Source organism: Microtus pennsylvanicus, chromosome 2 (genome assembly GCF_037038515.1).
Source record: "Microtus pennsylvanicus isolate mMicPen1 chromosome 2, mMicPen1.hap1, whole genome shotgun sequence".
NCBI lineage: Eukaryota > Metazoa > Chordata > Mammalia > Rodentia > Cricetidae > Microtus > Microtus pennsylvanicus.
The window spans coordinates 149,912,975-149,935,364 of record NC_134580.1 but is presented as its reverse complement, the minus strand read 5'-3'; the positions used below and the strand labels follow the sequence as shown (position 1 = coordinate 149,935,364).

Below are 22,390 nucleotides of genomic sequence, written 5' to 3'. Positions count from 1 at the left end.
CGGGATTATAGCCTCACCTGTCCTGACGGTGCTTTGTGGCCAATGCCCTGTGGAGCTCCTCAATCACGCGACTGGGGGGCAGTGGCCGGTGGACAGTGGTAAGATGAGGGGACCCTGTGGGGGTGGCAAGCTGTCCTCGGAGTGCCGGCTCATTGCTCTTCATGCTGGGGCCTTGGAAGAGCGCAGCTTGCCCTGAGGAGAAGCAGGAATGGACACAAGCGTCACCTTCCACACAGGGACCAAGGCCCGGAGGAAGATGTAAGCTGTATCCCTCCCACCCTGCCAGGCCACCTGGCCTACATAGACGCTCCATTCCAGACTCTATTCCCAGGAAAGAGACCAGGACACGGCTACCCAAGGTCCTATATCTATACTGCCATTCTATTAGGGGAGAAGTTCTGGGCAAACAGCATCCCTTCTCTCATCCCTTTGAGGAGTCAGCTTCCCGGACTTACTCGTCGCTACATGGGAATCATAGATACTTCCAGAGCTCTGCAGCCACCCTTCCTGCTACCTCTGCCCTCCAGACACCACTGTCCCCGTTCACGTCCAGCAGCCTCCCTGCACCTCAGCCCTTGGGGCTCCTTCTGGATTGCGAATCTTGTTGCAGCTTTCTCATCTTCCTTCTGAGGTGACGTAGACTCATGGATCAGTCCCAAAGTCCCTTGGGCGGCCATGCTCAGCCCCCTGGCATCATCTCTTTCTGACCCCCATGCTACTCTCTTCGGTCTACCCCACAAAGATCCTTCTAATTCCTGAAGCCCTGTGCTGCCCCAACTCTGTTGGGGGAGGCTGCTTGTTTGTTTCCCGGCCACCAGACTCCTGAAATAATTACACAGAAATCTGTATTAATTGCAATACTGTTTAACCAATAGCTTAAGCATATTTCTGGATAACTCTTATATCTTAAATTAACCAATTTCTATTAATCTGTGTATCACCATGGGGCTGTGGCTTACTGGCAAGGTTCTGGTTTGTCTGTCTCCTGTGGGTAGCAACGTGACTTCTCAGCATTTTATTAAACCAATACAAGTGACAAATATTTACAGGGTACAAGACCATTGTCCCACAGAACAACTCTGAGTCATTAAAAGCTTTTCTTCTCTATCTTTCCTCAGCGAAACCTTCTCTGCATCTTGTGTAGAACCCCAAGGACCAGTCCAGACAGACCATCCGACCTTGTCCTCCTCAGCCACGAGGGAGAGGCTGAGTCTTCTCTACAAACGTGATTATCTGTCACCCAAAGGATGAGCAGTGCCTGTGTGGGCAGATGGGACAGGGCTTCAGTTCCTCCTGGGGACATTTCCTGCTTGAGATGTCTTCCATGCCTTGAACACCCACAGGGATTCCGTGTTCCCAGACCCCTGTTTAGTCAGCATCGCCTCCAGTCCTTAGCAGAAAAGTTGTACAAACAGCAAAAAGGAAGTGTCACGGCTTATCCACTTACATGGCAGCCAGCCTGGGACTGGCATCTCACCAAAGGTCTCTCTACCACAGTCAGTCACGTGTGTATCAGCCCAGCACAATACAGAAACAGAGACCAATCCACAGCAGGCACAAGCCAGCACCCTTCAGGATCGTGAGGAGCATGCTACCCCCCTGGCAGACTAACATGTGTCTCCTGTGCCTCTTACTGCTCCCACTTCTCAAAGGGAAAAACTGAGGCTCAAGGATGGCTCAGAGGTGTTGACAGGAGGCACCTGCTCCAATCGCACTTAGGGGAGGTTGTGGGACCCTGTAGTAGAGTGGGCTATCAAAACAGGAGCAGGCCAGCAAGGATTTGAGCTAAGTAGCCTCTGGAGGCCAGGCAGGCGACATGCAGGGAGCCACAGGACTCTGGAGCCACAGTGAAGGGAGGAGCAGTGGCGGAGGCATGGACGCCCACTTTGACCCTCGACAGGGCTTCCAAGAGCCAGGGATCTTCACCATGATCCAAATAGGACCAGCATGGCTGGGAAGATGGTTCAGTTGGTAGAGTACTTGTCTTGTGACTACAGAGACCAGAATTCAGCTCCCAGAATGTTGCAGAATATTTGTTTAGCTATGCAAAGGTGTGCTGCATTTGTTTAATTATGTAAAGATGGGCTGCTGTTTCACCTTGCCTGCCTAAGGCACCTTATTGGTTTAAGAAAAAAGCTGAATGGCCAATAGCAAGGGATGAGGTATAGGTGGGATTTCTGGGCAGGGAAGGTAAGTAGAGGAGAAGTTTAGGCTGGAGGGGGAAAAGAAAAAGAGACATCAGGGAGATGGCAGGGGTCAGCCAGCCAGACATGGAGGAAGCAGAAAAGTTGGACATACAAAATGAAAGAAAGGTAAAAAGCCCTGAGGCAAAACATAGATAAATAGAAACAGGTTAAATTAAGTTAGAAGAGCTAATGGAACAAACCCAAGCTAAGGCCAAGCTTTCATGATCAATAATAAGTCTCTGGGAAAACCAGGAGGAACCAAAGTAGATGTGGTGGTTTGAATAGGAGTGGCCCCATAGGATCATAAATTTGCATGCTTGATTTCTAATTAGTGGAACTATGAGAAGGGTTAGGAGGTGTGGTCTTGCTGGAGTGGGTGTGGTCTTTGTGGAGTGGGTGTGGTCTTGCTGGGGTGGGCATGGTCTTGCTGGAGTGGGCATGGCATTGCTGGAGTGGGTGTGGTCTTGCTGGAGTGGGTGTGGTCTTGTTGGAGGATCCCTGTCACTGGAAGTACAGGGCCTTTAATGTTTCAAACACCCTCAGCAGGTCCAGTGTCTTTCTTTCTGCCTGCCTGCAGGTCAGGATATAAGTACCCAGCTTCTTGCCATGATGATGGTGGACTAATCTTTCTTCAGAAACTGTAAGCAAGCCTCTCCCCCACAGACACACATCACTGAAAGCTAGTTTACAAGTGTGGCCACGGTCCTGGTGTCTTTTCACAGCAACAGAACAGTAATCAAGACATCAAGACAGTATCAAACAGCAGAATAAGGTTGCTGGCTCGAAGCGGGGCCCAGTCATGTTTGCAGTGACCGAGCAGAATTCGAGTCCATGTCAGCTGCAGGATCTGTTACATTCCCTAAGTCTTTAGTGTTCTAAACTGGACAAGGCTCAGCCTAGCGAGGGATGTTTGTAGTGCCTGTCCCACAGAGTGAGGGGCCTCACCAAGCGTCTTTTTGTGCCCACTGCTTCTAACAGGAACACATGGAAATGAGCTCTTAGAAGAGAAGAAAGCCACCACCCAGTGACTAGCCTGCCTACCCAGATGAGTAAATGTTGACTTCCTGCAGTTAGCTCCCCCCCCCCCCCGTGAGGCCAGAGCTACAGAGAGAGATGACATAGGAACAGATGACAAGGGTGCTGTCACATTGAAGAGCCAGGGCCACCCTGAGCTCTGCCCAGATGCACGCACAGAGACGTGTGGAGGAGGGAGTGGAGCACTCTCAGGGAGCAGAAGAGACAATGCAGGCATGTGTGAGCGTGGCAAGGAAGGTTCCATCCTGAGGGCTGACTGCATGCCCTGGATTGGCAGTCTAGGAACTCTCTCTACAGCCAGTGGGGCCCAGGCACAGGCAAAGGTGAGAGTCAGCCTGAAGTTGGAGCCAGGCAAGATGGGCCGAAGCCATGGACAGAGAGGAGGGTAGGCGGGAAAACAGAGGGGAGGAAGGGCATGCAGACTCACCTGTGACAGGTTTTGTGGCTTTACAGCTGGCCTTGGGTGGCGGGGTGGGCAGCAGTGGAGGGCTGGGGAGCTGGCTCGCAGATCTCTCCAGGGGTCTGGGGGGACTGTCCGGGGAGTCAGACCCAGCTAAGGCTTGAGAGAGCTCATCAGTGGTGGGCAGGAGGCTGCCAGCATCGTCTTCTTCAGCACTGGACGCAGATGGCATCTTGGCTGGTTCAAAGGCAAAAAATAGAGTATTTAGACGAGGCTGTCATAATAGGCCTGGGAGAAAACAGGCTTTTTCTGCTTCGTAAGGGGCCCCTGTCCTTGATATATCATTGCAGTGGGTGACCAGACCGAGTACCACACTCTTCCGTGGCTCTCGTGTATTCTTCCTGGCACGGGTTTCAGTCCTGCACAGTGATTTATTATCTGGGATCTGCTTTCCTTCCAGGGACTTGGATTATTCATCCTGATTGGACTCCCAGTTGCCACAAGAAAGTTCAACATGGAGACAGGACAGCCTGGGCTTGGGGCTCTCATGCCGGATGAGCCAGCAGGATCAGTGTGGATCTGTCTGCTGTGTTGAGGTTCCATCTAAGAGTGGGCTGAAAACCCTGACTTGGGCCAGTCTCACAGCCCTGTCTCCTATGGATAGACCTTACCCTGTCTGTCTGTCCGTCTGTCCATCTGTCTGTCTGTCTCTCCATTTCAGTCACATGCTATGAGGGAAGCAGTCCAACCACTCATATGTCAGCCGCTCTTACCTTGCTTCAGCTGTAAGTCTCTACAGACCCGCAGTCCCAGTTACTCTAGAGGCTGAGGCAGGGGCATCACAAGTCCAAAGACCGTCTGGGTGTCAGAATAAGTTCAAAGCCAGCACTGGTAACTTGTCAAGACCCTGTCTCAAACTGAAAGGGAAAGAGGGCTGGGATGTAAGCCCATGGCAGAACCCCTGCCTAGCACATGTGCAGCCCTGAATCTGAGCTTCAGTACCACAGAAATAAAAGAATTAACTAACACAAATTAACTCATCGAACACAGTCCCCAGAGCTGTGCCCCTGTACTCTGACTCCTTTCTCTTCTACCTGAGAAGTCTTTCCCATCCCTCATCATGGCTGCCCTGCTAAGTCACTAAGCGCTAATTCTCCTCTTGGCTTTTGGCTCTCACATGTCCCTGCTACCCTGGACATAGCTGCCGGTTTCAGTGTTCTTTGTGGGCTCTGCTCCCTGTACCCACCCCTTACTGCAACGTCACCTCTGGGTCTTCCTCCCCAGATACCCTTTGGGTAGTCATTCTCATGTATGGTCCTTTGGCTTCAACATCCTGCCCTGCCCACTTCTCTTTTGATGAGATTCTCCCACTCCCCAGAGGGGCAAACAGCCTGGAGGCCCACGTATATCCTTGTCTAACTCTTTTGTTTTTTCTGTACAGCAGCTGAACCCAGAACTTTGATGTGCTAAGCAGGTGAAGGTTTCTAGCTGGGGCCTTTTTCTTTCTTCTGTGTGTCTGTTGCATGGACACACAAGTGCATGCGTGGGGTGAGCAGAGCTGTTTCCTTCTTCCACATCCTTCATCTTGGCTGTCAGCAGAAGATGGGGCAGATGAGCTGGGCAGTGGTGGCGCAGGCCTCTAAACCCAGCGCTCGGGAGGCAGAGGCAGGCGGATCCCTGAGTTCAAGGTCATCCTGGTCTACAGAGCGAGCTCCAGGACAGCCAGAGCCTTTACATCATGTCTTCCTCTATTGCTCCCCATCTCCCACAGAATCTACTGCTTGCCAGGAAGAGTCTCCAGGATCCTGTCTCTGTCCCCCACAGCACTGGGCTTGGCCACATCATTCACCTTCTGCATGAGTTCCGGGGATGCAGACTCAGGTCCTGATGGGGCGGCAATCATTGCCCCCACTGAACCATCTCCACAGACTTCCTTTGGCATCTTATGTGGGGACAAGATGCCACTAAGTTGCTTTGACTTGTAATCATCTGCTTCGGCTTCCCTATGGGTGAGATGGCAGGGTTGCACCTCCAGGTTGGGCTTCACCAAGACCCCATACCTCTTCTACTCTCATCAACCCTCCTGCTGAGAACCACCTGGCTCCAGGCACTTCCCAGACTGAAGCCACAGCATGGGAAGAGGCGGAGCCTCAGCCTTCCCTGGGATGAGTCCCACAAGGCCCAACAGCCGAGAGCCAAGTGCCCCCGCCATCCTACCTCATCCACTCCACACTACAGCCCATCTCTTCCGTGCAGTTCATGGACAATTCCTGTCAGCTCCGCCCCCATCCTTCCAAGAGAAGTCACTATCCCCACAGAGAGCTGCCAGCAGCCTTCTGGGATCTGCTTCACCTAGATTTAGGCAGGCTTCCTTCCAGCCTCCAAACCTCAGTCTTGCCTCTTCCCCAGCCCAAACACCATCCCCTAAATCAGAGATGGGAAGTTTCTCTGTAGACAGCCAGATGGCTTTCAACATGGATTATATGGGCTTTGCCACAATTACAGCCTCTGTTGGAGTAGGAAGCTCCGGAAGGTCTGGCTAACCCAAACAGCAAAACCTCTCTTGGCTTCACACAAGGGTGGACATATGGCTGCCTCTCACTCTCAGCACTGGACAATAGATCAGTGCCCCATCCATGTGTTAGCCACAGCCACAGTGGCCACTGACACCCGGGAAGCAGCTAATGTGATTGGAGGCCTGGAGCTCAGTTGTTTCGCACTGATTAAACAGTCACGTGACTAGCGGCAGGCACTGAGAGCAGACAGCCCTGAGTTGCCTGAGGAAGGTCCAGGGTTCCAGGGCCATCATTCTAATCAAGAGGAGATGGGAGGCAGGGGCCAGACTCAAAGGGACAGTGGGAAGGACCTGACCTGGGGCTACAGTGTGGAAACTCAACACCTAGAACATTCCAATAGTCAAATAAAGGTTTATCTCCTGCTTGGCTCTACTTGGGTCTGTAGAATGTTCTAAATAGGCTCAAACCTGGCTTCTGATATTCAGAATTCTATGGTATTAGGGAAGCAACTGTTCTGGCTTGGATGTGGCAATGACCCCTACCCCAGGCTCATCATTTGAACACTTGGTCCCCAGCTGCTGGTACTATCTGGGGAGGGAACAGGACCTTTAAAGGGTGGGACTTAGAAAGAGGAAGCAGATCTTTGAAGGACAGACTTTCATGTTTATAGCCTAGCCCAACTTCCTGCCAGGGCCCGCTTCCTGCCGGTGTCTGCTTCCTGCCAGGGCCCAACTTCCTGCCAGGGCCCGCTTCCTGCCAGTGTCTGCTTCCTGCCAGAGCCCGCTTCCTGCCAGTGTCTGCTTCCTGCCAGTGTCTGCTTCCTGTCAGTGTCTGCTTCCTGTCAGTGTCTGCTTCCTGCCAGGGCCCGCTTCCTGTCAGTGTCTGCTTCCTGCCAGGGCCCGCTTCCTGTCAGTGTCTGCTTCCTGCCAGGGCCCCGCTTCCTGCCAGTGCCGGCTTCCTGTCAGTGTCTGCTTCCTGCCAGGGCCCGCTTCCTGCCAGGGCCCGCTTCCTGCCAGTGTCTGCTTCCTGCCAGTGTCTGCTTCCTGCCAGTGCCCGCTTCCTGTCAGTGTCTGCTTCCTGCCAGGGCCCCGCTTCCTGTCAGTGTCTGCTTCCTGCCAGGGCCTGCTTCCTGCCAGGGCCCGCTTCCTGTCAGTGTCTGCTTCCTGCCAGTGCCCGCTTCCTGTCAGTGTCTGCTTCCTGCCAGGGCCCCGCTTCCTGTCAGTGTCTGCTTCCTGCCAGGGCCTGCTTCCTGCCAGGGCCCGCTTCCTGTCAGTGTCTGCTTCCTGCCAGTGCCCGCTTCCTGTCAGTGCTTCCAGCTCTACTATGAGATTAAAGGAAGCCCTACTCTCCTGGCCCCATGGAGCTGCCTGCCATCATGCCTGGTATACGTCCCACACCATAAGCCAAATGGTATGTCCTCCTGGACACTATAGAGAATGAAGCCAGGAGACATAGCCTCTCCCAAACACAAGAGCTGGGGAACATGGACCTCAAACCAAAGGAAGGCCAAGCCTGCCCCTTTGACAGTCTGCACCCTGGATGCTGCAGTATTCAGCCAGACTTCATTTCTTCCCTAAACACACACACACACACAGACACACACGGAAGAGAGAGAGAGATCAGGTGTAGGTGGGTCAGGTAGCAAAGCAGATGTCACCTCTATTGCATCTGTATTGTGTGTGTGGTTTGTATATATGAGTGTATGTATGTGGGTTTGTGATTTGTATGTGTGTGTGTTTGTGATTTGTATGTGTGTGTGTGCTCATGGTTTGTATGTGTGTGGTTTGTGTATATGTGCATGTGTATGGTTTGTGTGTGGCTGTGTGGTTTGTGGGAGTGTCCTTTCCAGGGTTAGGCTGGCTGGCCAGCAAGTCCCAAGGGTCCTCCTGTTCCCTCATCATCATCCTTGCTTGTAAAAGCAAGCAGCACTGTGCCCAGCTTTTTACATGGGTACTAGGACTTGAACCCAGGTCCTCATGCATGGCCAATGCTCCCCAGACAGAGGAATCTTCTCTTGACTTTGGGGACAGCAAAGGCACCTGTTCTGAGTAGGAGTACATACCTACATACCTGGAGCTGCTGTGGGGAGTGGGTACCTGTAGCAGAACCCTGGACCTGCAGGGCAGGATGACGCCCAAGTGTGACCCAGGCATGGCTACATAAACAAGAAAGGAGCCTTTGGAGCCAGGGCCCATGTCTGCTATGTACTTCCCAATGACTTCTCCCTGGCCTTACTCAGTTCAAGGAAGATCTGATTTTTGAGAGAAAGCATCTGACCCTGACCCTTCTAGAAGGCACCTGAGTGTTGGGGACAGGGGCTTGCCCAAGGTCGGGGAAAGCTTAGGCATGAGTGTTCACCTGATCTGTTCACCTGAGACTCTGGATTTCTTTGCTGTCAAGTGACATCTGTCTGTTATGAAATCAGCTCCACACAGAAGGACAAGGCCCAGATGCAGCTGCTCCCTCCAGCACTGAGCAGATGTGGGACAGTAAAGAGAGCTGACGGCTCTGGATCAGCGTCTGGCCTCCCTAGCTCTAAGGGAAAGATGAGGACCATGGTAGCCTCGGGCTTTAGTCACCAAATAACAGCCCAAATAGGGACCAGAAAGTAGAACATAGGCTCCAAACCCCTCGACCTCCACAGGACGGGGCAAAGCCCAGGACCAGAAACAGTTTGTGTTGTGAGTGACTGTCCTCCGAGCCAAGCAAAGCAGTTGCCATCTTGGGAATGTCAGCTGTGCCCACTTGGGAAAGGAGCCTCCATCCCCGCTGGGTGTTCCGACTGTCTACATGCTCTCATGGAGAGGCGGGAAGGCTCACAAGAGCCTCACCTGAAAACCCAGCCGCTCCCTGCCCCCTACTGCACTCTCATGCACGGAAGAGCAAAAGGACCAGAATCCTCAGGAGCCACAGACATGATTGTGGGTGCGGTGACTCTCCTGTCATTCCAGCCTGGTGAGGCAAGCCTGCTAGTGGAACCAGCCATATTGGCCAGCTCAGGTTTGACGGAGAGACTCCGCTTCAAAGAACAAAGTGGAAGAGTGACCAGAGAAGATTCCCAATACCAAACTAAGGCCTCCACATGCACCTGTACACACCACACACACACGTGCACACACACACATACATGTACACGCACACACATGTGTGCACACATTCACACACATGCACAGACATGCACACGCACGCACATGTGTGCACACATACACACACATGCACAGACGTGCATGTGCACATGCACACACGCGCGCGCGCACACACACACACACACACACACACAAAGGGGTGGGGGGATAAAATCTCTCTCGAGACCGAGGATGAGAAGTCCAGGAAACAAAGCGTCATGGAGATGTCTTCTATCTGCCCATATCTCTCATTACAAGGACTCAGGATCCACCAACATCTCAACTGGGAAAATGAGAAGCCTATATCCCTGACTCACACGAGCCAGGCATCACCCCGAATGACCACAGCCCAGAGCTTGCCATCAGCCAAGTCCCTTGCCACTCTTTGCTGGGCTTCCTGCTACCTTTGGGCTGTGCCCAGGCCCTGGGAACCATGCCAGCTGCCATCCTCCTGTCTCTGTCTAGCCCACACAGGACATATTTCACCATATTCAAGCCCATAGTCTCTCCTGCTTCTTAAAGGGTCAAGGTCACCAGCCCAGCCTGTGAGCAGTGGCAGGGAGCAATCTCTAGCAACGAGCTGAGCCTTTCACTCACACACCCCTGGTGATTTGGGGCAGACGCACTTTGCTGTCTTAATCAGATGCCCCAATTCTTGAGACGACAGCATTCGCTGTGACGCTGCACAGAAGTGACTTTTCAGTCCGGCCCTGTTACTGTGTATGCGTGTAAGCTGTTCCCCTCCAGGGCCGAGCTTCCCCTTCCTCTGCCAGGATCTGTCCTGACTTGGCTCTGAAGGCCAGCATGGTGACCTCAGCAGCAGGAGGCCATCACTAAGCCTTGTACCTGGAAAGCCCCTGAGGTCAGACATGGGTATCACCAGGAACTATTCAGAGCCAAGTGAGAATAAAGAACTACCAAGAAGTGTTAGTTAGCAGTGGAGCTGAGAGCAGAGACCCAGACAGGCAGGAATACTTGAAGGTCAAGTCCAGGGCTGGGGAACAGTGAGCACAGAATACAGGCTCCACTCACTGTCACTGTGCCAACCACAGCCCTATGAGGTCAGCTGCCTGGAACTCAAGGGGTAACAGCTAGACACAGCTGGGGCCTTTCCTCCCTGGGTCCACAACTCCTCAGACTCCAAATTCCCATTATGTCCCCAAGCCAAGAGAGACTGGAGAGGCACAGCCACCCAAGAGGCAGAGCTCACACCATGAGCAGCTGCCAGCATTGCAGGGAATCTGGGGAAAGGCAGCTAGCAAAGAGCACCCAGTGACCATAGCTTGGGGAAGGAGAGGTCAGGGAGCAGAAGCCCAGAGGCTTCACCCCACGGCCTGGATTCCCAAGACCCCTAGAAAGTTGTGGGGTTCAAACTCCAGACCCCAAGCTGTTTAGCATGGGTTCAGGCATGGGACAGCATGAGAGAACAGGCTCCCAGGGCTACAGTGACACCTCAGAGGGTAGCTTAAGGTGCTGCTTGGTCAGGGGGAGTGTGGGGCCTGAGCTCCTTCCTGCTTTTCTTCTTGTCACCAAAGGTCTCGTCTACTCATTTAAAACAAAGACACCAGCCCGGTCCCCACTCCTCCTTTAGAACAAAAACACCAGCCCGGTCCCCACTCCTCCTTTAAAACAAAGGCACCAGCCCGGTCCCCACTCCTCCTTTAAAACAAAAGCACCAGCCCGGTCCCCACTCCTCCAAAGCTGGCTACTGTGAATGTGGTCCCGAGTCCCTTTGTGTTCTGCACAGCCCTGATGCTGATCTCACAACTCTTCCCGTGTAACAGAGGACACAACAGCCGCTACCTGAGAAGCTGCTGAGAGCCTAACTCCAGCCACAGCACAGCACGGCTCTCCCACCTCACACATTTGCTCTGGCATCTCAGGGAAAGAGACCATCTGCTCCAGGACACACCCATTGGGGGCTGGCTGTGTATTCGGTGACTTCAGGGGGAAAGTGGCAGGAGGCCATCCATGGCCATCCTAGGTTCCTCACTCCTCCCACACCCAATTTGGGAGGATCCAGGAGAAGAGAATTCCAGGGGACACTTAGGTCTCTCAGCCACGAGGCTGAGGGTAGCAGAACTGAGGTACCCAGGCTTGACAGTGAGGTGACTGTCTAAGCCCTTGGTGAGGAGTACTCAGACTGCTGGGTCTCCAGCTGGTACCTGTGTCATCCGGATTGGCATCGGAGGGCAGAAGCTCATCCTGGGTGGCCTGGTCTGTCCCACTGGCCAAGGGACTTCCGGGCTGGACACCCTCCGAGGTCGGTGTCTCCTGCTCGGCAGTGGACGGCTCACTCTGTGCAGGTTGGGGGCCTTCATTGGGACTGCATGCTTTACTTTCAGAATCTGTAGAGAAATTGAGCCAGCAGTCAGTCATGTCCCGTTTACATCCTTCTATCAGGCAGAGGCCTCCTGCAAAGGATGCCACGGATGCCCTGACATGGAACCCCACACTCCGCTGCAAGTTCCTCTCTCCACACTGTGCTTTCCCTCACACCCAAGGGCCATTCTCTGTGCATCCTGGTACTTTAACACCTTTGAGAGATGGGTGATCCCCCCACCAACTCCCAGCCCTTTGCCATGCACTTTTAAAATGGCTTCAAAAGTCTGTCTGTCCCCACTGCTCCCTCCTGCACCTGTACCATGGTCCTCATCCTAACAACAGAATCGGCAACTGAGCCAGGAACATCTGACATGTGGCAATAAATGTTGACGGCAGGTATCCTCGGGGTGCTGGAGTGACTGCAGGGGTGCTAGGGTTGTCCCATGGTGGCTGCAGACAGCTGTCTTCTCTGTACCCACCACTGACTGTCAGTCACCACGAAGCAATGCCTGTCAATCACGTACTACGTGCCTCGAGATTAACCTTTGCCCCAGGTGATGAACATTCTCAAGAGGCCCCAGAGATAGCATCTCAAACTCAGCAATGGTCAAGGCCAAGGATGGAGGGAAATACTGAGAATTTACACAGCATATTTCCCAAGGCCAGCCTCTTCTCGTTACTGTGGCTCAACTGTAGAGGTATCTGAGGGTCTGTCCTGTGGCTTGTCACACTCAGGATGGTTTCTTCACTGGAAAGGGCTCAGCCTTTGAGAACAAGAATTAAAACAGGGACCCTAAAACAATTGAGCCCATAGGATTAAACATTCCCCAGGAATTCAGTCTGGGAGGGAAAGCCAGAAGCCCGGCACCAGACAGGCTGGCTTCCCAGGGAGGAGACTCACCCCTTTCTGGGGGCTTATCTCACAAGTAACAAGTAAGTCACCGCTTGCGTGGTTCCTAGTTTCCATTTCATCTTCTCTACAAGATTACAGCGCAGAGGCAGGGTGGCAGTGAGGAGGAGAAAGCGTCCTGTCCCGCAGCTTTGGCCAAACTGTAAGCCTGAAGCTTACCCGATAGGTCGGACAAGCCAGCCAGTGAACACCAGAGGCCTTGCAGTCTGTCTCCTGGGTGGTGGGCGGGCTCACAGGCAATGCTGCCACACCCAGATCTTCTACTTGGGTTCTAGAGATAAGCTGTTTGCATGGCCAACTGATTTACCTCCCCACCTAAACAACGAGTCTCCCTTTGCCGATATTGTTACCCAATCTCTTTTGGAATATGGGGAAACTGAGGCAGGAATTTCTAGGCCCCCAGTGACTATCACAAAGTGACTTTTCCGGTCACACAGCTCCAGGGACACTGATCAGAATTCCCAACCCAGTCTGATGGAGGGAACTCACATGGTCTCCCATGGGAAGCTCTTGGTCCTCAGCTTATGCAGACAGACACAACACAGTGTGGCCATGTGGTCTGCAGAGATTTCACAGCCCTGGGACACACCAGGGTGCTCTTCTGGCTATGGCCTCCCACACTGGCTTCCCTCATAGAAGTAGAGAATCAATCTATTTCATGGCCAATGACCCCATTTATTAGAAAATCTTGACTCCCACCTAGTGCACTGGGGTCTCCAAGACTACCCACTTCATTTCCACAGGGTGACTGCTCACCGCTGGGCCACAGGGTGACCGCTCACCACTAAGCCACAGGATGACCGCTCACTGCCGGCCACAGGGTGACCGCTCACCGCTGTCCACAGGGTGACCGCTCACCGCTGTCCACAGGGTGACTGCTCACTGCTGGGCCACAGGATGACCGCTCACTGCTGGCCACTCACTGCTGGCCACAGGGTGACCGCTCACCGCTCTCCACAGGGTGACTGCTCACCGCTGGGCCACAGGGTGACCGCTCACTGCTGGCCACTCACTGTTGGCCACAGGGTGACAGCTCACTGCTGGCCACTCACTGCTGGCCACAGGGTGACCGCTCACCGCTGGCCACAGGGTGACCGCTCACCGCTGGGCCACATGATCTACTCTCTCCCATGCTTTCATCTCACGAACGCCCTGAGAAGCCTCAGAAACCTCTCAGCAGACCAAAGGTGTGCAGCTCTGGATCACGTGTGGCCTCTGGCTCTTGCGGCCAGGGCCAAATCTGGGATAGCCAAGGACATAGGAACAGACACCACCAAGCTCAAGACTGAAGGTTAGTCCCCTGGGACTGGTTTGCTTGTTCTCGACACATCTCCGAGACGGTTTCTGTTGCTAGGCTCCGCAGGCATTGTGAAAATGTCATTGCTCTAGAGGCCAACATGACATGATGCTGAGCACGGTGACCTGGACATCGTGAGGCATCTCTGGAATCTGCGCGCTGATGATAAGGCTGATTAGTTTCCATGTGGGAACAACACAGGACGGGGTGTGCATGCTCGTGTGTGTGTGTGTGTGTGTGTGTGTGTGTGTGTGTGTGTATGTGTGTGTGTGTGCGCGCTCCCGTGCATATGTGCTCCTGTGTCTGTGCTCCTTTGTGCAATATCCATGTATATATGTACACACACATCCCACAGAGCACACAAGTGCTTTCACTGTGCACATGTGCTCTATGTTCGTTCACACATGTTCTCTGCGGCAGGGGTGCTCACTGTGGCTGCTCAGTGAAACGATCTGACAGATAGGGGAAGGTCTGCTTTACTGTCACCATCATGCCAGGAATGCAGGTATTCAAAAGAAACACTCTTATCCTCCATTTGGCCAACAACGGTCCCCAAGGGATTCATTCCCCCAGGGATCTCATGTTAGGAGGAGAAGGTGAACCTGGGTCATCTAGGGGGAATTTGCCTCCCTGGAAGAGATTCCACACAGTGCTGACAGCTTGTTAGACCTTGCTGGAGAGACAGCCAGGGCCTGAGGGGGCTGTGGGGCCACACCCTGACCAGGATGGCTATGCTGTGCATCCTCCTGCCTTTGGTTTAAAACCAAACTTCTTGCCAGGACGTAGGGAGTCGTTGGACCGCTCTGTTCTTCCCACTGAATAAATACTTTTTCCCCCTCTATTGTTTTGCCTTTAATTGGCCTAATTGAGGACAGGTTGATGAATCTGGCTTCCTAGAGAATGCCAGAGCCCAGGCCCTGACCCTAACCACCCCACTAACTCTTACCAACACCAGGATGGGTGCTGTGCCAGAGACAAGTGAGCACGTGGTGGGTCCTGCCACTCTGAGCCCCCCACTGCCCTATGGGAGTGTGAGCAGGGCAGCTGCTCACTGCTTAGGTGGGCTCGAGCCTGACAAAGGGCCTGTGTCTGCTGTTGGTGACAACTACATCCCCTCATCATCAGTATTAACAAAAAACACAAACAGCAGAAACCATCACTGAAGTCAGCCCAGCGGGTCCCAGCGAGTCTGCACAGGCCGTAGCTGCAGCTCGGCAGCCTTGCTGTCCTGTTCTGGGCTGTGCATAGAGCTCCTGCCCAGAATCACACTGGGTGGGGCTCATGCTCTGGTCCTCTCTCACTGGGTCAGCTGGCCTCCTCCGTCACTGCTGCTCTCTTCCCAGAGCGGCAAGGGGGATGCAGAGCTGTGCAGCTGTTATCTACTGAGCAGCTACGTGAGAGGAACCTGACACAGACATGCCCAGAAACACACGCGTGCATGCATACCACATCGTGTGTATGCAGACATACAGAGACCAGACAGGCTTCCACTGTCACAATCCTCGGAAGCCTCATGACTCCCAGGTAATGAACTCAGTAACAACTAATGTGTCTCTTATAAAGTAACCAATGCTGGGAAACAAGAGTCCTTACTTTACTGAAGAAAACATAAAGTCAACAGGTGAAGGTAAGGGAAGCAGGGGAGGGAGCCATTCAGGAAATGAGTATTGTCCACACCAGAAATGGGCAGGACCTTATTCCTACTGAGAAGGTGGGTTAGAGACATTCTCAGACGTGGGAAATGGGCAGAGGAAGCAGAGTGGGAAAAGATCACCTCTCCTCCCCACGGCACAGTTGTCTGACAGTGCCACAGATAAGGTCCCTCCTGCAGCCCAGCAGATAACCAGCCCGGCAGAGATGTGAGGGGCAGGGGGCCAAGGTACTCACAAGGACGTGCAGGGTCGTTCCTGCCATCCCAGTTCAGAGGCCAAGCGACCCTCTGCCTGGTTGCTTCAGAGGCAAGCTCCAGAGAGTGTGTGTGTGTGTCCACTTACAGCTGCGGGTGTTAGGAGTGTGTGTGTGTGTCTCTTTACAATTGTGGGTGTGAGGTGTGTGTGCATGTGTCCATTTACAATTGTGGGTGTGAGGTGTGTGTGCATGTGTCCATTTACAATTGTGTGTGTGAGGTGTGTGTGTCCATTTACAATTGTGTGTCCATTTACAATTGTGTGTGTGAGGTGTGTGTGTCCATTTACAATTGTGTGTCCATTTACAATTGTGTGTGTCCATTTACAATTGTGGGTGTGAGGTGTGTGTGTCCATTTACAGTTGTGGGTATGAGGTGTGTGTGTCCATTTACAATTGTGGGTGTGAGGTGTGTGTGTCCATTTACAATTGTGGGTGTGAGGTGTGTGTGTCCATTTACAGTTGTGGGTATGAGGTGTGTGTGTCCATTTACAATTGTGGGTGTGAGGTGTGTGTGTCCATTTACAATTGTGGGTGTGAGGTGTGTGTGTCCATTTACAATTGTGGGTGTGAGGTGTGTGTGTCCATTTACAATTGTGGGTGTGAGGTGTGTGTGTGTCTGTGTCCATTTACAGTTGTGGGTGTGAGGTGTGTATGTGTGTCCATTTACAATTGTGGGTGTGAGGTGTGTATGTGTGTCCATTTACAATTGTGGGTGTGAGGTGTGTGTGTGTCCATTTACAATTGTGGGTGTGAGGTGTGTGTGTGTGTGTAGCCCTTTACAGTTGTGGGTTTGAGGTGCAGGATTTTCCAGGAAAAATTCTTGGGTCCACTAAGGATTCTGGGCACGTCTGGGGACATCTGTGACCTCCATCCTCACTTCCTCTTTGGTAGCCTCCTGAGCTGCCTGGTGATGAAGTCTGGCCTCAGTGTAACAGGCTCCATGAGGGAGGTTGACCACAAGGGGGCACCCCTGGCTGCAAACTGATCCCACTTGCCTGGGAGAAAGCGGAGCTGAGCTGGAATCCACAACCCCGTCAGAAAAAGCTGACCCACGTCCACCCCCACAGGGAAAGGTGGAGGTGCTGGGGTCCATAGTCTTCATACTGACCCCCCACCACTGGACTCCAGAGCTCTGTGTCTTGGGTGGTTACCAGGTGCCATGAAGTCCAGTCTGGGCTAAGGTTAAAAGTCACCCTGTGCTTCAGGCCTCTGCTTTGGTTCCTCTCAAGGTGGCACTTCACCAGGCAGGGGTCTGCAGCAGTCTTTGCAGACACTTTGTGATGCGTATTTAAAGACAGGCAAAGGGCTCCCAGCATGGGAGTCAGTCCTAGGAAAAGAAGGCTCCCTGCCTCCAGAGACAACCCCTGTGGCCCTTGTCTTTGCAGCCTGAGACACTGGTTTTGTTCACGAGCTCTCTGCATACTCCCAGATCCCCTCCCCAGACAGCCTGGACATGCCCCTGTACCCATTTTCTGCCCTGACAGCCTGGACATGCCCCTGTCGCCCCAATCTCTCCCCTGAGGGCCTGGACATGCCCCTGTCGCCCCAATCTCTCCCCTGAGGGCCTGGACATGCCCCTGCCACCCCAGCCCTGATATGTGCAAGAGAGAAGAAAAGGGCATTTTGCACCTTTGCCCTATTCTCCCTCACTGTCCTCCAGTCCTTCTGGTCCCTTCCCCTAGCCCCTGCATGGTGGGACCTGACACTCAGTGCTCCCAGGGCTGCTAGAGAGGCAGTCTCCACGCCCAGGAAGCTGGAGTCAGCTGGGGAGCCCCCACCCTAGAACACCTCATTAAGTGTTGCCCACTAGCAGAGGTCTCCTGAAAGTGCCCAGGTGCAGCTCAGTAGGTACAAAACCAGCTCCCATGCATTCCTGTGCAACCAGACGAAAGCCAAGCGAGGCATCTAACTCACCTTTTGTCCACAAGCAACATCTCTCAAACCCATGCCAAGGCCTCCAAGAGCCCCACGTGTGCCCGCCTTTACCAGTCTTCATTCACTTGGGATGTGCATTTGTAGGGGCCCCTGATGCCTGTGTCCCACAGGCTCTGTATTCTGAGAGGACAGCGTCTCGGCGGCTGGCGTGTCTGCCAACTAACACAGGCCCTGGCACACAGCGGCAAGTTTTGCAGCATCCATTCACACCTGAATGCTCAGCTATCTAGGATAGAGACAGCTTCAGGCCACTCCAGTTCCTGGCCCAGGCTCTCGGCAGGATTGAAAGGCTGTTGTGTGGGAGGCAGCCTTCCACCTGCTCCATGTGTCCCTGAACTAAGAATGGATCTCACATCTTTAAATGGTTGGGAAGGAAACCAAAGGAAAGATAATAGTTCACGATTCATGAAATGATTGAAAATTCAAATCTTTATGCCCATAACCACACCTGCTCAGTATGTATTTTTCTGTGGTTGTTTCTGCCTCAGAGCAGCAGGGATGGGTTACCACAGCAGACTGCAGAACCCCTGTGATCAACCATCCCCCCGCAACTCGGGCAGGAGTCCCTAAGTCATAGGTTAGCAGCATTCAGAGGGTAGAAACTCAAACCAACAGTCAGGTACCTGGAAGTGGTTGGGGTTGATGCGGCTCTGAGGACAGAGCCTCAGGTTGGGGAGGAGAGACACTGAGATAGAGACGGGGTACTCATACACTCAGTTATAGCATGGAACTTCTGTTCACACAACACTGTTCTCTGCCTTGGCATTCTGCCAGCAAGAAGACTGTTTCAGTGACTGTTCTCATCTCCATGACCAAACACCTGATGAGACATAATTTATGGAGGCCAGATCATTCGAGCTGCCATTTGCCATGGCAGGAAAGGCAGAGAAGACTCATTTATGTCCTGAGTTCACTTCCTAATTCCTGGTACTTGGGTCAAACTGCAGACACCAGCAGAAAGGGGGAGACAGGAGTGAATGCACACAAGCTCCACAGGTGCCCGAACCCCGGAGGGGAGCTTACTCTAGCCCAGGGAGACTTTAGAACAAGGAGGGATTGTGAGCCCATCCCACCATCCAAGACTTACAGACCCAGAGAGTCACAAAGCACAGAGGGCAAGGGTCAGGAGCTGACGGGAAGAGAAAGACAGAACTGAAGTGTGCTGGTCCCTGTTACCTGTGCTGACACTGACCAATCTGAGCACAGACGTGGTCCTGTGAGCACAGACGTCGTCCTGTGAGAACAGGCGTGGTCCTGTGAGCACAGACGTGGTCCTGTGAGCACAGACGTGGTCCTGTGAGCACAGACGTGGTCCTGTGAGCACAGGCGTGGCCCTGTGAGCACAGATGTGGTCCTGTGAGCACAGGCGTGGTCCTGTGAGCACAGATGTGGTCCTGTGAGCACAGGCGTGGTCCTGTGAGCACAGGCGTAGCCCTGAGAGCACAGACGTGGCCCTGTGAGCACAGGCGTGGTCCTGAGAGCACAGGCGTGGCCCTGTGAGCACAGGCGTGGTCCTGTGAGCACAGACGTGGTCCTGAGAGCACAGGCGTGGTCCTGTGAGCACAGACGTGGCCCTGAGAGCACAGGCGTGGCCCTGAGAGCACAGGCGTGGTCATGTGAGCACAGGCGTGGCCCTGAGAGCACAGGCGTGGTCATGTGAGCACAGACGTGGTCCTGTGAGCACAGGCGTGGCCCTGAGAGCACAGGCGTGGTCATGTGAGCACAAGCGTGGCCCTGAGAGCACAGGCGTGGTCATGTGAGCACAGGCGTGGCCCTGTGAGCACAGGCGTGGTCCTGTGAGCACAGACGTGGTCCTGTGAGCACAGGCGTGGTCCTGTGAGCACAGGCGTGGTCGTGTGAGCACAGGCGTGGTCGTGTGAGCACAGGCGTGGTCGTGTGAGCACAGGCGTGGTCCTGTGAGCACAGGCGTGGTCCTGTGAGCACAGGCGTGGCCCTGAGAGCACAGGCGTGGCCCTGAGAGCACAGGCGTGGTCCTGTGAGCACAGGCGTGGTCCTGTGAGCACAGACGTGGTCCTGTGAGCACAGACGTGGTCCTGTGAGCACAGGCGTGGTCCTGTGAGCACAGGCGTGGTCCTGTGAGCACAGACGTGGTCCTGTGAGCACAGGCGTGGTCCTGAGAGCGCAGGCGTAGCCCTGAGAGCACAGACTGGATGAGACCTGCTAGACCAGCGCCCAGAGACCCAGGCTTGCACCGGGCTTCTGCTTGCATCCCACAGCTCTGTGTGGGTGTGACATCGGCACCCAAAGGCAAGGTGTGCAGAACACCCAGCCAGCCCAGAGTCAGAGATGCTAGCTAGGTGGCCACCACAGGGATGGTCATCATTTCAAATTGAGGACTTAATGTGCGAATATGAAGAAAACTTCACACTTAAAATCCGTGGCTGCCACTTAGAGACAGAGTGGGAGGTTCAAGAAGCGCCCTCCACCTGCCCTAGTGAACGGTCACTGGAAACACCCATGGATGAGGTGGGTGCTCTGTTACCTTGGCTCCTGACTCAAACCATTGCTCCACTCTTGGAGAACTGGAGAACAGCTCCCATCTGGCCACAGGTACCCTCTTCCTTCTCCGAAGGATTTCCTGAGCTCTGAGAGCCATCAGACTTGACAGGCTCCACCATGGTCCCCACGCCCCTAAGGGCCACACCTCTTGTCCCTATGCTCCTATGACTCCACCCGGGGTCTGCTCTGCCCCAGGGAACCCACTGAGGTCTGCCACCTTCCTGGGAGTCCACTTACCTTGCTCCATCATCTCTAGCAGCCCCTGCTTGATGAGCTCCTCCCGGCCTTGCCTGCCAGCCATCTTCTTCTCCAGCGCTGCGGGACACACAAAGGCCTAGTTAAGTCACAGCGGAGACAGTGTAGGCCACCACACCACCGTCACGTGCACAGGAAGAGACAGTTAAGTCACAGCGGAGGCAGTGTAGGCCACCACACCACCGCCACGTGCACAGGAAGAGACAATTAAGTCACAGTGGAGGCAGTGTAGGCCACCACACCACCGCCACGTGCTCTTGGTTAACAGGAAGAGACAGAGATGGGGAGACAGTAGATGCTTGAGACTGCAGCGATTCTGGGTTTACATCGAATCAGCAATGTCCAAAACGCCAGCCACAGGAAAGCGGGTCCCGGGTCATGTTCGAGAGATCGTTTCTGCAATGTTCTGCAAGGTACTCTCATGATAGCTCCTTGACCTGGCTCCAAGGCCATGCTCACCCTCTGCGACAGCTCCTTCACTCACAGACGATGGAGCCACCCTCCCTTTACCAGCAGTGCTCAGGGTACCCTGCTGTGGCTAGTGCCAACTTTTACTGACTCTGATGGTGTATCTCCTCAGGAAGCACCTTCCAGGCATCTCCAGGTAACAGCATTCAGGGGATCCATCAGATGTACTGTGGTCAACCCTCTTCTGGCTGTCCCTGGGGTGTTCCCAGAAGACATATGACACTGCTGCACTGATTCAGGTCAACCAGTCACACACACAGAGACACAGAAACACATGGACACACACACATATAGACACACAGAGAGGTCACGGGACATCGCCTTCACTGACTCAAGTCAACCAATCACACAGAGAGAGAGAGAAACACAGATACACAGATACACATATAGAGATGCACAGAGAGATACACATATAGAGAGGCACACACACACACAGATACACACACATCATAGATGAACCTCAAATTAAAAAAAAAAAACCACACACACACAGTTACTTAGATCTCAGATGCTTTCTTTGAAAGCTCGGAGTGAAGCCTGATTGTCAACGGGGTCCCAAAGATACTGTCTATGTTGGAGGCAAAACTCTAGCAGGTGGCCAAGAACACAGGCGGCCTACCTGTCAGAGTTCAGAGTACCCACAAGGGTTGACCATGCAAACATTCTAAAGTATTTACTGAGTGTGACTTCAAGCCATGTTCTGAGTTAGGTGCCAGGAATCCCTGGGTGGGGGGGGGGACCAATCTGTCTCCATCCTTGCAGAGCGTGGGATAAGAAGGCCTTCCACCCATTACAACTCATCTCACATTGCCGGAGCGCCTACTGTGTGCCCTGTCCACCCATTACAACTGATCTCACATTGCCGGAGCACCTACTGTGTGCCCTGTCCACCCATTACAACTGATCTCACATTGCCGGAGCACCTACTGTGTGCCCTGTGTACTGGGCATTGAGCAGGACAGGCCTGGTCTCTACTTGTGACCAGCAGGGTGAATGGCAGAAAGGACACACGTCTACAGGCTGCAGTGTGGGATCAGAAGCAGAGAAGGGAGCCCACCGGGACCACCCGTTTGAAGGATGGACGGACGGGGACTCAGGATGCAACAGAACAAGATCCTTTCGGGTGAGCTTCCTTTCTGGAGCCTCAACTTCCAACCCATTTCCAAGTGACAGTGGTGTGGAGTAAGGGACAATGAGGGTTGACTGGAGGACGGGGGAGGGGGAGGAGGAGGAAGGGAGAGCATCGGAGGCTCTCAGGCTAGCTGTCCCCAGCTTGTCCCTGGGATGCTCCCCCAGGCAGGTTGGGACATAGGACATTGCTAGCACTGCCTCAGGTCTGATCGCTAACCCAGAGTCAGTTAAGGACAGCAGACCCCACATGCTCTGTAGAGCTCAGAGGCCTCTGCTACATCTCATCCTGACGTCCGGACTGAGGACTGGACATCTTAAAATTTACAGCACCGAAGGGGGAGGGGCTGGGAGTAAGGATGTGGGTTATGGTGCTGTTACC

The 22,390-nt window shown here is 53.7% G+C and overlaps 1 protein-coding gene across 4 annotated transcripts in view; it reads right to left on the bottom strand.

Annotated features, from left to right (window-relative positions):
* The window catches only part of Phactr3 (phosphatase and actin regulator 3), a 207,782-nt gene that overhangs the window by 48,732 nt on the left and 136,660 nt on the right, over positions 1–22,390 (bottom strand). For all 4 annotated transcript variants that reach the window (XM_075963274.1, XM_075963273.1, XM_075963275.1 and 1 more), the window contains exons 3-6: positions 20,395–20,472; positions 11,428–11,610; positions 3,649–3,858; positions 18–192 (exon numbers count right to left, since the gene is read on the bottom strand). In XM_075963274.1, the coding sequence (XP_075819389.1) occupies positions 18–192; positions 3,649–3,858; positions 11,428–11,610; positions 20,395–20,472 (646 nt within the window). The remainder of the gene's footprint in view (positions 1–17; positions 193–3,648; positions 3,859–11,427; positions 11,611–20,394; positions 20,473–22,390) is intronic.